Raw genomic sequence first — 16,975 nt, 5'->3', positions numbered from 1 at the left:
CAAGATCTGCCGTCCAGCTCTGGATATAAATATCTTTCAGTTTTATTGTCATGATTTGTTAAGCCATTTGCCATTCATGAATGATTGGCTCTACCAGATTCCTGAGTAACCATGGTTACATAATATTTTTTTTCATGTTTTCTATCCAAGGCGAATTTAATGAACGATTTGAGTGTAGGTCTAAGAGTAAGTGATATATCTTGGAAGAAAGTTTTAATGTTTCGGATGATTCCGTGTTATCTATTGGGCGAGTCCATAATGCAATAGATTTATTTTGCATTTCTAGTTTTACAGGTGTGGGGCCAGTTTCACCATATATCATAAATGAGGGTGTGGAGCTTTTTAGGCTAAATATATATTTGAGGAAGCGGAGCTGCACTCTTTCGATTTACTGGCATAAAGGAGTATTGGTTTTATGTTTTTTTCAAAGAGATCTATTTGCAGGTCATACGGTAATGATAGTGCTTTTATCTTTCGGAGAAGGGCAAAACTGGCCTTAGTGGCTTGTTCAGCAATATATTTTTTGGTTTTGACAAATGAAACGGTTTTTGTGAAATATATGCCCAGATATTTATATTCATTAATAGTTTCAATATCTGCATTTCCAATTTTGAATTTATGTGTGATATTTCAACTTGTGTTGCCTTTTCCAATGACCATAACTTGGGTCTTATTTAAATTAATGTTAAGCTTCAAGTTATCACAGTATGTTTTGAAATTATTTAGTGCGTTTTGTAGATCTGAGGGACCATCACTGAATATCACTGTATCGTCCGCATTGAAAAGTAAAAACATTTTTAGGTATATTTGTAGACCGTTAACAGATATTTTGTTATTGAGTCCATTTATCCTGCATGAAATTAGTTATTGGTGTAGATCATTTAGGAAGATATTAAACAGGAAAGGGCTTAAGTTTTCGCCCTGTCGTACTCCGACTAGGCAATCAAAGAAGGCAGTTTGCCCTTGGCTTGTTATTACTTGTGATTTTATATGATTATACATGTTGGTTATTATTTTAAACCATTTTCCATTTCTAAATTGAAATATTGAAATATTAAACTAATATATCCTGTGTAAATACTATATGTTTTCTTTAGAAAATTGATTTTGAATTTCTACTGGATGCGATATGTAGGACTTGTATCAGAACATAATTGTTTATTCAACCATAACGTTTTTATGCAACACCATGTTTTATGAATATATGAATGATATGATATGCGTTGATCAAGGACCATAACGGCCTATTTCAACTGTGTAAATGTGTTATGTATTTGTCGAAATAAAAGTTCTCTCATATGATCACTCGTGAAATATAACCGATATTCATCGAATCCAACAAATATCCTCTATGTTTTGTATAGTTATAATGGTAGAATTATGATGGTTTTTCATATATCTCGGATTAAAGCATGGTGCGGTGTATGGTTGGATAACTGACATTAAAGTAAAGAACCCTTATTTACTTTTGTTTCGGGTTGTTTCGTACAACAGAAGCTTACTGTATTTGAAGAATCAATTGTCTGTCAAGCAACCTTAGAACGGACCTTCATTTTAAAAACCAGAGATGTCATGAAACCAATCTTCTTGATCGTTTTTTATTAGATTAAAGGCAAAGTTTACGTCTCTCATGATTTGACTTCATCACCGTTTTGTCTTTTGAAGACCTTTGTGTATTGTTTTGTCAAGCTTGCCTTAGTTAAAAAAGATGAAAAACATAAACTGAACTTGTTGTATTAGATTATATCACTAACTTAGGCTATTGTTGATGTAATTGTTTAATATTCTATCGTTTTTTTACTGTATCGTTACAAATGGTCACACAAATGTATTTTTTTTCCCCAAATATTTCTGATGATAATTCACACAAATTTATATATTATCGTAAATTGCGCTTGATGTCTGAAACGCTGTTTTACTCCGTGTGGTAAACTTCATTTGTTTTCGAATATGTGATAGTTGTTTAGAAAATTCAAATTCGTCGAACATGTCAATTAAACTTAGGACAAGGGGGTGTACGGAGGGGGATATCACAAGAATGAAGAACTATGTTACTAGGTTTTCGAATATTTGCTTACTTGTCTCTATTCAGAATTTCCCCGCAAGTCAATTTCTCCCACAATTTCTCCCACAATTTCTCCCACAATTTCTCCCACAATTTCTCCCACAATTTCTCCCACAATTTCTCCCACAATTTTCGCATGTTTAAATCATTATTTTACTTAAGACATAATATTTTTCTTTCATGATTTGTTGTCGAATAATCCACAGTAAAGAGTATAGATGCGTAGGAATTAAATCACGAGTGCGAATCACGAGTCATTTGATAACACGCATCTATACTCCTTACTGTGGGTTATTCGACAACAAACCATCCTAGAAAAATTTTATTTCGATTCTAACACCATTCTGATCGATTCGGTTCAAGCGTTTGGACGTGAACTATATTTTTCAATACTCCTTCTTAGTACAAAGTTCGCTATTTAGTGACGTCATTGAATTGTATAAACATATGACGTCGATTTCATTCATAAATATTTTGCAAATGAAGTCACTTTCATGGAGAACAATAATTGTAAAAACTAGATGACGTCACTTCTATTAATGCTACTGAAAGGCTGACATGCTATAAATATCTTAATAACGTTTCTCAACAAATAACATTTCTTAACAATCTCTTAACAAATAACATTCTTTGTAGGCGTGGTTATGCCACTTATCACCAAATATACAATGTGTTATTTTATTGCATTTAGATAAATTCTACATTTATTACATGTATTTAAGAGTGGGTTTTAGCACGTGCATTTTACTGCAATATTTTCTTTATTTAATCGGAAGTATTTTCGAAACATTAAGCTGCGCCCGTAGTTTATTGCACAATAACCAACACTTGATTTTCTTCTTTGTCTATAGACAACACGTCGCGAATAGAATAAGGTATAATGACGTTACTTTTGTTCCGTATTTGATCGGAGGCTAATAAAAACAACACAATATTTGCGTTGCAATAGCTTTTATATTTAGCAAATTAATTTAATATTTGGATTTCATCTGTTGTCGTAAACAAAAGTGCGAACTTCATTATATCTGATTCCATGATTCATTTTACCTAAAATGAATACAATAAGGTGTTAGACCGAAATCTAATGCGAATATCTGCATCTGTCAATGTTGATAAAGGTATGCTATCACAATTCGCTTTACATAGCATAATATGAATTAAGTGTTCAAAAGTACATTGCAAACTCTTTAAAAACTTTTCAAAGAATATACATAATCTAAACTAAAAGAAAAGACATGATGTTTGTATTTGAGGAGTTCGAGTACAATAGACGCGAAATAATAAAATAAAATGGGTGTTGATCGCGATATTTCTTCGATTATATCACGTAATAAATAAGTTTTTAAACAAAATACACTTATTTCATACATTTAATTAAAAGAAACTCTGCTATAATTGGTGGGTAGGGCAGGGTGCATTTTCAATCAAAATTCAAGACCAAGATGTAAATAATTTGTTCAACGGTTAAAAAGTATGGTGCTATTACTTCAATCTGGCGCAAAATAATAAATTACACTTATTTTTATGGGAAACACCGGTGCCAAAATAATAAGATAACAATACATTTATTTATAAGGCATTGAACAGCATAATGACAATGTTAAGGGTACATATATACACATATCAATGTTAATAAACATTTGATTCATAGAAAACTATTTTGCGGATAATGTTTGAACATGCTAACGGGTATATGCCAAAAAATATCGATATCATTTACAAGCGTATTTTGTTTATAAATTCCCCAGTAGCTATGGTAATGTTGATGGAACGTGTTCACATAGTTAAGCATTTTTGAACACTCCTTATCTCCAGAAACCCTATCAGGAGACCAAGGAATATTTTTATCCTATACATTCACAACTGCAAGTCAATCATTAGGTCTAGGTATGCACGATAATAAATGTAAGCATTGCAAAAGATATACTGTGATGCACTGTCAATCTTAAATCAAGAGAATTTAAACTACTAATAAATTCTCAACTGGTCGTTGTCGGCTCAGGCATTTCTCAACAGTACTCCGGGCACTCTTAAAGGTGACAAATCCAATTATTATGCATATCAACTGGTCTAATTGTTACCGTATTTCAGTTACTCTTGCATAAAAACTGCTAATAACACAGCTTTGGTACAACGTTGTGAAGAATTATGGAAGATAAACACATTTCATAATTGGAAGAAATGTTTACATTTTTGCAACTAACGTGATGTGTAGACTCAGAGCGTTGACATAATCTAAAAATAGCCGAAAGAAAATTCAATTTTAATTCTATTTTTAACAACTTTTTACCAGCAGAAAGTAACTTATTAGATCACTACAAATGTTTTAACCATGTAGAAGAGACCTACTTTGTGAGTGATACCGGAAAAATTTAAAATTCATCGTTATATTTTTGGTGACCTGAATCACTTTCACTTGCTCTTTCCCGGGTAAACAGCGATGTAAATAAACTGATTGTTTGTAAACACAATTGACTTGGAGGACACTTTATTTTGAGCTCAAAACAAGTTGTATTGCTCATTTTTTTATTATTATGTCCAATAGCATATATATATTGTTTTTTGATAACCTTTATAAATAAAGTAAGAAAAAAATATTTAAAAATCGGTAAATAATTACGGATCTTCACCTTTATAGAGCCTTTAAGCATACTACAAAGTACCCGGGATACGGTTACACGTTCTAAAAGGATACTGACCGTACTTCCAGGTCCTTAAAAAAATCCCGGGTACTTTATGGTATGCTTAAGACAATTCTTGGTACTTTAAAATAATTTCTGTATACTTTGTAATATACTTAAGAGTACCCGAGGAAACCTTTAGTTTTAGATAACCTGCATCTTCAATGATATACCACTGAAACAATAATATGCTGAAAAATATTGAAAGAACATGTAGAGGACACTATATATATAAATGTATATTATAAACGCTAAGTTTACACACAACATAATATTCGAAATTCATGCAAAATACAATTGCAAATGTAAATATACGCTTTTTAGTTGGAAAAAAAAAAATATAAAATATGCAGTATAAATGAGTTGAAATGCCCCCGAAGGAAAATAAAAAATGTCAATATCTTGAATTTATCAAGTCTGTAAATACAAAATTGCTTTTCTTTATGTAATTAATATGTTCGATTGCTTTGTGTGTTGTAAAGATTTCAAACGTGTTAATTGCTAGCCAGTGACAACAATTCTATTTTAGATTTAAACATAAAATATCGCTATAAATTAAGAAGCAAAATACAATAAATTATCATGGATGATACTTTAAATGCATTTTTACATTTAAATTTACCTCGGCGTCATCGTGGTGCTTAACTTTTTGACAGGCTGCAAGGTATTCATATACTTATGTTTTACAAATTTTGCTGTACCTGCTAATAGACAGTGGCATGTTAGAGAACATGCAATAATCAGTATGAACTATTTACAAAATAATATTGTGATAATATATACTTAAAGTTATGACGCATGTTATATATATATTGTTTTAACCCAATGAAACGATCAACAGTATATATTTACATATTACAAATATGCTTATATATAACAAACGCGTACTTTGCATGTTCACCATAAAACAAGAGATGTGTTTGTCAGAAACACAATGCCCCCCACACACACCCACTATTGCGCAGCTTTGAAGTCATATATTTGACCTTTGACCTTAAAGGATGAACTTGACCTTGACCTTGCACCCTTCAAAATGTGCAAGATCTCGAGATACACACGCATGCCAAATATCAGGCTTTTATCTTCAATTTTGCAAAAGTTATTACCAAGGTTAAAGTTTGGGGACACGCATACAATGAATAAATGACTGACTGACGGACTGACTGGCCAAAAACAATATACACCCGGTCATTCGATCCGGGGGCATAAAATATAATACACAATAATTGTTTGTTATTCGACGTAATTGAATAATAATGGAACAGTATATGTTTACTTACTATCGACAATCCCATTTTAGTACATAAGTTTGTAATTTAACAACAAAAGTTGGTTAAAACATGAACAAAGTACATCGCATGTAGAAACGGAATAGCGGACTCGCCAGGCATTGGCGTCGGCGTCTGAACTTAGCTTTACAAGATGTTTTGAAGGCAAAGATACATATATATAATTGCAACCTACAATCTATAAGTTGTATTCTACATGTTTTATCCAACATCAGGTACCACATCACTTATCAATTTGCTTTTCACACAGTTGTTTTAGTCATTTAGCACAAAGACTGTTCAAGTATATGCGATATATGGTTCATGACTAACAAATCATACATGTTTAAGATGTTGAAGGTAAAATGCATTTTTACGACGAACGCTGAAGTTTGTCTTCACATTGTTTTTAACATTGAATGCATTTCATGCATTTCTATTTAGTAGTATGGGCATTTTTCCAACTTCGAACTAACAAAGATTAAACGAATATATGAAATCAACAGGTAATGGTAAATCGTCATGTTTTGAAGGCATGTTAATGCGTGCCCTATAGTCTTTCCAAGATCATATCTCAATTTTAGAATCAATCCCATGTTATATCGACCACCGAGTTTGATAAATGGCAAAAATCGGCTAAGGCATTTTAAATTCTGTCCCTTTTATTGTGATGGGTTCAATTCCTGATACCTGCGGATGTGAGATTACCAAACATCACACTACCGAACACAAATGAATGTCTTTCATTATAAACGAAATACATATAATTCTAGATTACTCCCACCTTTTGGGAGTCTAATAAATTGATTTGCTTGGATACAGTCCGGGTCCTCTCATAATGCAGCCTCAGGCGCCTAAAGAACCTCATACACTTTAAAGCACACATACACGTATACACGCACTGTTTAATTGGTGTTATTTTTCGAGATTCTTTCTAATGTTCTTAGATTTATGAACATTAAAACGTATGAAACGGTGATCAGATTCTTTTGAATAATTTGAGCCAGAGTCTGAGATTTCGTTATCAGTTTCTGTATTGCTTGTATGATTTCTTTCCCACAAATGTAGCTTGTGGTTTTCTTTGTCAGTTAAAGTCTTACATATTATTTGTGAAGACCCTTTGCCTTGACATCGTCGAACTAAACACACAACAATTGTATATATGTTCAGAATTAATGAAAATGGTGGTGGAATAATGGGCAAACAAGAATAAACAATCATTAATTTGAATCTTAGAAAACACCAGTGTCTTTCAGCGTCACGATGAATCACATCAAAACTGTTGCTAAACATTGCAATTAAAAGATTCAGAAGCAATATCTGTACAACTAGCAAAAACGCGGCCAATAAGAGCGGTGCAATGTACGTTCCTGTAACTGTCGGACATGTTGTCAATCTTCCGTTTTCGTCACCTTGTTGTCCATCGACACAGTCTCTTTCTCCTGAAAATTGTTTTTGATAAAATGTTCCAAATATTACGTCCGAGTTCAATGTTTCAAACATAAAATTAAATTCAACATCTGCTTATATCTGGATACAAATAAAATCGCGAAATCAACATCATAGTATTTATGTGTTAAGTACATGCAATACCATACACATTTCTGCTTAGGGATAATTTGCAATAATTTGTTTCATTTATCGATTATTAACATCAACGTTTATATGCTGTCAGTTAACTTTCAGCATCTGGACCCTATGCATGTTATAAAAATCTACACCATATTGTAATAGTTCTATTTAGTAATAATTACTTCAAGTTGATAACAAATAGGACGTATACTTTAACATTTAGAAAAATATTACAATTGTGCATGTATCGTGTGAGCATGTTTACCTTGTAGTTCCTCCAGTGTTTTGGAAAAGTCGCCAAAAATGTTCCAATAATGACGTGTAATAAGAGCACTTATAGAAAGCCAATTTAATGTCAAAACAGGGTAGAGAACTGTCTGTATGGTTACCGCAAACGATAAGTATACAACTGAAAGTATGAGGAGTAACCTTGTCAAGTCTTTGAACATCCGTCCAATTATTACCAATAGTGGTCCAATATTTTCCAGCACTGAAAACACGTTCAAAAACCTTAGAGTAAACGTCATAAATGAGATTGCAAACAGTATTCTTCCTTCATCGAGAAAGCCAGTCAACTGCAAAGATTTGCCGCAGATAAACGTTGCAATGGCAGTAATATCCATCCATGTCAATGGATCTCGAAAACACACTGCCCTGTCAATAAACAGTTTTATTTCTTCCGTCAAAATGTTTGCGACCCATACCATCAACCAAAGATCTCCAAATGTATAATTGTCAAAGACATTGAACAAGATGTCTAATGCAAACATTAAAACAAATGCAATAAAGGACAATGTGCTGTACAGAAATTTGACGATCGGGCTGTTTAAAAAATAATACAGTTTTTCAGCCATAGCCTTTAAAAAATGTATATTTCTTATTTTGTGGGCCTTGTCTTCCTTGAACCTCAACAGAATGCTTGCAAATATTGGAAGAATAAGGCAAAGTCCGATTTTCCACTTCGGGTTTCGTTCTAATTCTATTGAACCCATCCAAATGTCATTGATTGTATCTTGACAAGCGGGTTGTTCTATAAATTCTTTATTGGTTTTTGCGATTTGCAAAATCGAAGATCCACCAAAGTCATCTCTTTTTCTGACAAGCATTAACTTTGCCATTGCGGGTTTAACTTTATAGCATAGGTTGAGTTTGGTAATTGCTCTCTTTGTATATTTCTTAAGGTGATAATCATATTCTTGCCATTTATTTCTGTTGTATATGGTTGCTTTGACAAAATCGATGCATAGGCATGCTAAAAGTGATGATGCTATTTTAGACACGATACATGTGGTCCATATTTTGTTTGCAACAGCAAATTTTCCATTGAATAATGCCCAAACAAACAGCCAAACGAAAGCAAGTTCGTTGATATCTGTTTTGGTATCGGGTTGAACCATGTTAATGCCCATCGCCTGAACCTGTGTTTGGATACACTTCATGGAAGAATGACCCGGTTCGCCGAATTCTAAAGCTCCAAGTTCAATATGTTCAGAAGCTGTCAAAATACACATTGTTACGGAACTGTAGTCTAACGATATGGCACGTGCCAGCATGTGTTCCCTGTAATTGTGACTTTCTTCACAATCCCACTTTGGACTTTTTATTATTAAATCAGTAATTATGTTGGTGTTTACATTTAAAACCACCACTAATTTTAAATAATCAACATCTTTGTTGTTCCCTTTACATGCTGTTGCGACAATCTTGTTAAACATGTCTAAATCAGTTTTTCTAAACACATCGTCATCACTAGACATTACCAGCGAAATATCACTACGATCAGTATTTGACTCGTTTATACTGCCGTCAGAAAAAATTGACTCGTAACTTACGTCTGTCTCAGATGCATTATCAATGCATTCTACATCAAACTCGTTATTACTTTTGTATTTCTTTGCTTGGCCACCATTCGCACCTTCTTGTGAATTTTCAACGTTTTCCCCTTTCGTTGACTTGTCATCACGTAGGTAATGATTTGATAAGTCATCATTTTTGTCGGTCGTTGACTCATTACTTTTGTCTTTCTTTGACAAGTCATCATTTATGTCTGTCATTGACTTGTTTGATGGGTCACTTATTCCGCCTTGTTTTGATAAGTCATCATTCGTGTTTTTCTTTGTTATGTCATCTCTTGAATATTTATTTGTTGTCACATCACACTTCTCTTTCTCACTGTCATCCTGTTTTGATAGCCGATGACTTTCTACTCTTGGTAAAGATTTAAGGAATTGACTAGTGTCTGTCGACATAAAAATATCGTCTTGATCATGACTGTTGATAATTGCGATGAAAGGAATCTTAAATGTGCGGCTTAGCTGGTCAGCGAAAAGTTTGTATGTGTTAAAATATTCTTGAGAATCATTGCAAAAAACGAAATGAGATATGTGTCCATAAGAACAGGCTGTATTACTACCATTTTCAAGAAGTTCTTTTTTAATACTCGTGTTTGTTTCCCATGGTAAGATCGCGATTACAACAGGCATCAAATCTGACTCTATTTCAATATTCTCAACCACAGATTGCAGAAGTATGGATGGCTCGTCATATGTTAGCACAACAGCGGCTGATAATCGTATGATCTTCTCAAGAGCTGACTTCAAGCGCGATGATCGGCTGTTAAATTTATTGTCTATTTGGTTATCAGAATAAGAAATCAACAAATGTGTGTTTTTAATGCCCCATGTGTTAGTTATTTTTTCAGCATCCAGATCTTTACCAAGCTTGCACCAAGGTTTACTTTCTCCATTAATGACTTTAAAACACCCATATTGTTCGTCTTCTTGTTGCAATAAGGCGATCGATTCGACTTCGTTGGAATCCATTCCCAAGTCGAAGCTAGTTGTAATGTCTACCCCTTAGAGATGGGAACTTAGTCATTGCTCTGAAAAACAACACACGCTTAGTTTAACTTTTATACTATACTATAAATTATAACGCACAAAACCCGATACTCGCTATTCTGTGAAATATATACAATATATAAACATTTTACAAATATTATAGTTTATTGTAAACAATACCTTATTTTTCTGATGTCGGGTTTCATTGTGTTTTGAGTCTGGACAGAATATATTAATAAAGACGATCTAAAAAATTGATTGATAAATAACTAATTTATTGCCAACAATGTGTATCATTCATGTAACGAAATATACCTGCGCATATGTTCTGAAACACGTATGCCCCCGAGAAACGTCACTGGTTTCATTATTGAGCGAGTGTTATGTGACATATATGTTGTAAACACGGCATATGAAACTGCACATTTACTAAACAAATCACGAAACATAAAGATATAAATGTAATAAATATAAATGTTGAGTACATTTTTATCTTTCAAAACTTGTACATCACCGTAGTGTCACCTAGAACTTTCAGCGATCGACACATGTAAGATGTTAAGTGTACTAGTGTTTTTAAGTATCGGACGTCTATAAGGGGATAGGTTTGTACGTTCTTAGATGAAAACTAAAAATGGTCCATTCTTAAACATATTTAACTGACCAGCTAGAAATATTTCAAAATTAAAACAAACTAGATTTAAGAATGATCGTCAATGTTTCATTTTCGTTGCAATTGGATATAACTCGTTCCTGAGACTTCTTGTGCGAACGTCTACAAACAAGTAAAGCAGATTATTGATTGAAGGTTCGAAATTTGCTTGAACGATCAATTAAGAACTCACGGATTGACAAAGCGGTTACTAATTTTCCCACACAAAAAAACACCTATGAAAACAAATGCTTACAGATTATTTAGTTACTGTCTACTCTCGCTATCTCGAAGTCGGCGGAAACAAGAACAACTATCGAAATAACGAGAGCTCGAGATAGCTGATAAGGTGTTTTCAAAGAAAAAAATAGACAAAAATTAACCTTGTTTTTAGCATATTAATACCTGCAAAGTGGTCTAATTAAAGCCGTCGCCGTATGTTACAATACTCACATCGGCGTAATAATTACTGTATGACATTCAAAGCGCGTTTCTAGCGATTCTTTGATGTTAAAACACACACGTAGTTCGCCTGACTTGCTGTTCAATAAATACATCCTCACTTTTCACGTGACATTGAACACAACTGCATAGTCTTCGCGCGCTTTTTACTGAGACAAAGAAACAGTAGCAATACAAGAAGCGCTGTTTATTTGAAGCTAGGATTTGTTTATTTCGCGTTAACATTAAAATTCAAAAGCGTGTTTCAGGTTACAAATGTATTTATGTCAATTTGAGAATTCGAAAAAACATTAAGTGTCATGTAATGAATTCAATTTTTAATTTTTTTTTATTCTTTACGAGTCGAAAAAATGATTTTACAGTATTATGCATGCAATGCACACAATTTCCACGTGAATTATACCCGGTTGTCATCACCAGTCTTCTAAATAACTTGCCGTGATTTTATCATTAAAGTGTTAAACGTGTATTAATTGCAGTTAAGGTAGCGCACCTCTAATGATTTCCCGCGATTTATTTTACGATCATTGCCGGTCTTAAATGATCGGTTATTTCCGAGAGATGCATTTTACTTTATTCAAACTTCGAATTTTGATATGTGTTATCTAATTCATTTAGAATACATTATTTTCACTATAAATATTGACTTTGATCCAATTATCATCTGAAAAATACGATTTCGCGATTTCTTCAAAGATCTACGAGCCTTTTTACCTGTTTACTTATGGCTATCTAATTTAAGGTTGCACTGATGTGAAGTTGTCGTGCTCGAGTGTTTAATGCGATGGACTTCAAATCTTTTGGGATCTTCCTGCGCAGGTTCGAATCCTGCCGACATCGCATACTTTTTGCGACGCGTTTTATTTCTTTTCTAACGTAATTTGATTTAATATAGCATATAAGCTATGTTAATTGTCAAATATGTTGAAAATTGTATGAACATCCTTCCATTTTTTAAATCAAAACAACGTTATGACTAAATTGGGTAATTTACTGCTGAAAATACGAATGATGCATGTTGCATTTTTATTTTTATTTCAAAAAGTAAACGGTAAATCTGTCTATTTCTTGGTATTTTTGCTGTATATAGTGTTTCTAAAAAAATGATACTATTTTGAATTTTATGACTCTTTGTTTTTAACCGACCCAATTTTTACTTGGCTGAAATCACTTACATTTCTTGGCGCTATTCCGTAGATAAAAAATGTAAAAAATAAATGTCTGTAAAAGAATACTTATTTCATCTTGTTTAAACTTTAAACACCTTTACTGCATCTGTACACACCAACTGCATGCCCATATTTGGAAATCTGAATGAATTATGGAACTTTTATATACCCCAGGGGTGAAAATAAACTGGACAAAAGCCGAGCGTGAGGGTCGTTTTGAAAAAATCGGTATGTTTTTTTAAAAAGCATGGAAAGCCTACCTACAAATTTGCATGTAGTTCAGTGAAATGATGCTGATTAAGAAAATAATTAATTAAATTATATTTGGATATGTGCCCATTAGAGGTGCGCTACCTTAATGCAGTTACAGTGACAGGTCTTACTCAAGTGTTGTCAATGAAGCAATTAACGGATCAATTACTAGTATCTACCGCACAGTATCTGGAGCAGCCGGGCGAAGCGGGACGGTGAAGTATCAAAAAAAATCTCACCTTTACCATCACTGGGACATTGTTTCGCACTTCGAGATAAACCACACTAAATACCTGTAAAATCGGAACTTTTTTTAATCAAGAAATCAAATTATTCGAGTAAACGAAAATCTAGATTTGCGATGTTTATTAATATAGATAAAGAAAGAAAAAAGTTGGGGCATTGACCTTACCTCGACATATCGAGAAAATCGGGATATGCGATGTCGATATAACGAAAGTAGACCGTATTTGAAATAACATTTATTTGTTTAAGCCTTTTGTCGGCGTTTTTTGAAATCCATATATTTTGTTTTAATTGTGTAATATGGAATTCACTTGTCAAAAAATTCTTAATATGTACAAATAAGAAACTGTTAGTTTTTTATTTTTTCAAGGTTAAAACATGGAAATCTGAATGTGCCTAATCTGGCTAATAATGGATAACTGGGGCCGTATTCCAGTAGCTTCTTAAGTTTTCACTTAAGTTAAGAAATTTCTTAAATAAATTTTTTAAGTTAAATTTGAAATGTAAAAAGCAAAACATGAGACGCTTAGTATTTCTCTTTAAGAAATTCCTTTAAGAGTTAAAGGCAGTTAACTTAATTTTAAATATATGAGAAAAAATACACAGAGTTAAGATATTTATTAAGTTTATGAAGCTACCAGAATTTAACTTAAGTGAAATATTATGTTTAAAGAAAAAATGGCGGAGATAAGAAAAAATATTGCGCAATATTTCAACTTAAGTTATTTTTTAGCTTAAAAAGGTACTGGAATACGACCCCTGGATTTTAATTCACTAAACATCAGCTTTTATTTTGATTTAACGAACAAACACACATGCGACAACTTTATTGGAGCAATACAAAATAAAACTATATTTAGCGTCTATATAATTGCCGACTTTGGAGCGAAAAAAACCCTTTGATTTATAAATAACCTGAGTTTTACCTTGAAGTTCAGATTGTACACTCTTCAAAGAGTACACAGTATATTTTTCCCTCGTCGAATTCCACTGTGAAAACGTCTACTTAAGATATTCCGTCTGGCCATGACCTCAAATATCAGCAAAGTAGTCTGTATAACAGTGTTGTTATGACAAAATATGTTCGTTAGGATTTCATGTAGTAAATTTCGAAATAAATTTAGTGCTTTACTCAGAAGCCCACATATTTGTACGTCCATAATACTTTGCGCAAATGTAGACACCCATGTTATTATGTGTAGCTTAAATGAACTTGTTCACGTTTTTGTATTTCTACAAATTATAATTTACAGGCATAACTGTAATATCTGGAATGGGTTTAAATAATTATAGTCGCAAAGACTTAAAGTAAAACAAAAAAATGTGTGTGCCCTTAGGATCTCAATAGGTACCTATATAAAGGAAAATCTAATTAAATACATCTAGACCACGCAGCGCTTAACATCTTAAAAAACTTAAGCTCTATGCTACATACTTTTTGCCCAAATATCGATGAAATACCAAACGCTTTTTTTGCAATTTTGTTTTATGATTATCCATAAACGAAAATATATGTTAATCATTTTTCTCATTAAGAAGTGTGTATATGCTTGCTTGAATACAATTAATGCAATCTATTTTTATATAATGAACATTTTGTTTTTAAAAGATGTAATTTTGCAAACTGTGACAAAATCCTTTAAAGCCCGAAAGTCAAGCACAATATGGTTCCATTTAATGCAAACATTATAGTCATGCTTGGAAAAATTGAACAGTTCCCCTCAGAAGTCGCGGCAAATTTGGCGGCGTCTCTTCAAAAGAATAAAAGGGAGACGACACTTTATACATTGGCGGCCTTCCAATAAAGGACGCGTATGAGGGACCGGATGAACTTCAGTGTGTAGTATAGGGCTGCAATGGGTTAAATGCAGCGAAACGTGATAATCGTGATCTCCTTTCCTTTCAAATACGTTTTAATTATTTAGTTCGAAATATTGACTCATCCAGCGAATAACACCATTGTGGGAAATTGACTATTTTATATCTGACGCGCAGTTTGGGAAAAAGGGCAAGTCAACAATAGATGCATTTTTTATACTCCATTCAATTATTCAAAAAATATGTAAATATGAATAAACGGTTGTAATGTGGCTTTTATATATTTAAATGCATTACTGTGAAAGTTATGTAAGTCCTATTTGGGCGACGAAATGTTGCGCATTTAATGCATGATGTTGCAAACGGCGAAATCATGTGTAAGGCATTGTAACACTTTCTCGGAGCATGTAAATATAGCAATCGGTTTCAGAGAGGGTTTCCTCGTTTCTTTTCGTAGACGATCTTAATATGGTTTTATAAAATAGACATAATGCGGGAATAAATACTCAAGAGATATGTTAAATTTTACTTCTGTTTGAAGATGATATGATTGTACTCGATGCACACCAGATCTACAATTGTCTGTATATCGTTTATATGGATATTGTAATACCTGCGGTCTGCAAGTCAACATACCGAAAAAGATATTAAAAAAATCCGTAAACAGGGTTGTACCAAACGTAATAAGCGGTGGGTATATGGTAACGAAAATACAGACATTGTGAACGACATTATTTATCGGAGTGTAACACTTATTTATACCGGGGAACTTCAATCTAAATACTAAACCCTTTAGTGGTACGGGCTTAAAAACACTCAACATATTGTTATCCAACCTAAAACTTGTATGTGACAGTGTAAGCCAAAGGTAGCATTGCAATTATTCGATGCTGTTGTGTCTTCAATTATTACATAATCGTGTAAAATATTTGTATCTCAAAGTGTAGCGATATGGAACAATTGCACCTTAAATTCTGCTCTTTTTGGAATCAGAAAATCATATTCAAGTGTAGCTGTAAATTTAGTAGGTACCCGTTGTCTAATAATAGATAGGTACGTTTTGTACGTTATGTTGGTTTCAAATAATTTGTAATATACTGAATATATGCTCTGATTGCCTAAAATGATAATAAATGGAACTGGTTCAGGAAGGTGAGGGACTTAATAATTATCTAAACACGGATTTAATTATGGTTGGTGTAATAATGCACAAATTAATGGGTTTAATTTTTTGCTTATGTTAAAATAAGAATTATCGACGAATACTTACATGTATGGAAATAGGGTAGTCATTCTGTATAAAGCTATAAAAACAACCTTTTCGTTTGAATCACATTTAGAGACAATTGTTTCAAGACATTTTAGTACAGCGATTACGAAATTACGCATACATGCACATAACTTGAGAAAACAGGGATCGATAGGATGGATTGGAAAGAAACATTCGATTCTGCCAAGTATGTGACAGCAACGCAGTAGGATATTTAAACCAATGTGTGTTGACATGTTCTAAATTGGCCAAAATTAGACTAAACTAAAGTTCAACCTATTATAGAGTCAGATCTAGTAGGTTTAAACACAGGACATTATTGAGTACAGAACATAAAAGTAAAATGCCTAATGTAGGAAAGTTCTTTTTCAGAAGCGTTCAAGATTCGTCATCATTATACGAATAATAATGTTTACTTTATGTATACTTATTTTACATGTTTATCGATGCATTAAACTACATTCTGACCGTATGTGATATGTAAAACATGAACATGTTTTGTTTACAGTATACGCTGATATAATTATTGCACTCACGTTAAGTATACACCTTATCCGTATTGTGCCCGTACCACTTAAATATGTTTTTAGTATGGAAACGCATTGTTTGTTTTCCTTTGAAATTATCACTTTGGTTATATTTTTCTGATTATAGATTATATCCTGATATATTTATTGCAT

The 16,975-nt window shown here is 32.9% G+C and overlaps 1 protein-coding gene across 1 annotated transcript; it reads right to left on the bottom strand.

Moving 5' to 3' along the window:
* Positions 1-6,283: 6,283 nt before the first annotated feature.
* Positions 6,284-8,820, bottom strand: LOC127865484 (transient receptor potential cation channel subfamily M member 1-like). The gene is made up of 2 exons (XM_052405340.1): positions 7,852-8,820; positions 6,284-7,456 (listed from the first exon to the last, which is right to left on the bottom strand). Exons 1-2 carry the CDS (start codon positions 8,702-8,704, stop codon positions 6,930-6,932), a joined length of 1,380 nt encoding a protein of 459 aa, XP_052261300.1. The 5' UTR covers positions 8,705-8,820; the 3' UTR covers positions 6,284-6,929.
* Between the last annotated feature and the right edge of the window lie 8,155 nt (positions 8,821-16,975).

Source organism: Dreissena polymorpha, chromosome 2 (genome assembly GCF_020536995.1).
Source record: "Dreissena polymorpha isolate Duluth1 chromosome 2, UMN_Dpol_1.0, whole genome shotgun sequence".
In the NCBI taxonomy this organism is placed as follows: Eukaryota; Metazoa; Mollusca; class Bivalvia; order Myida; family Dreissenidae; genus Dreissena; species Dreissena polymorpha.
The sequence above is the reverse complement of the archived record's forward strand: the minus strand, read 5'-3'. Positions and strand labels throughout refer to the sequence as shown.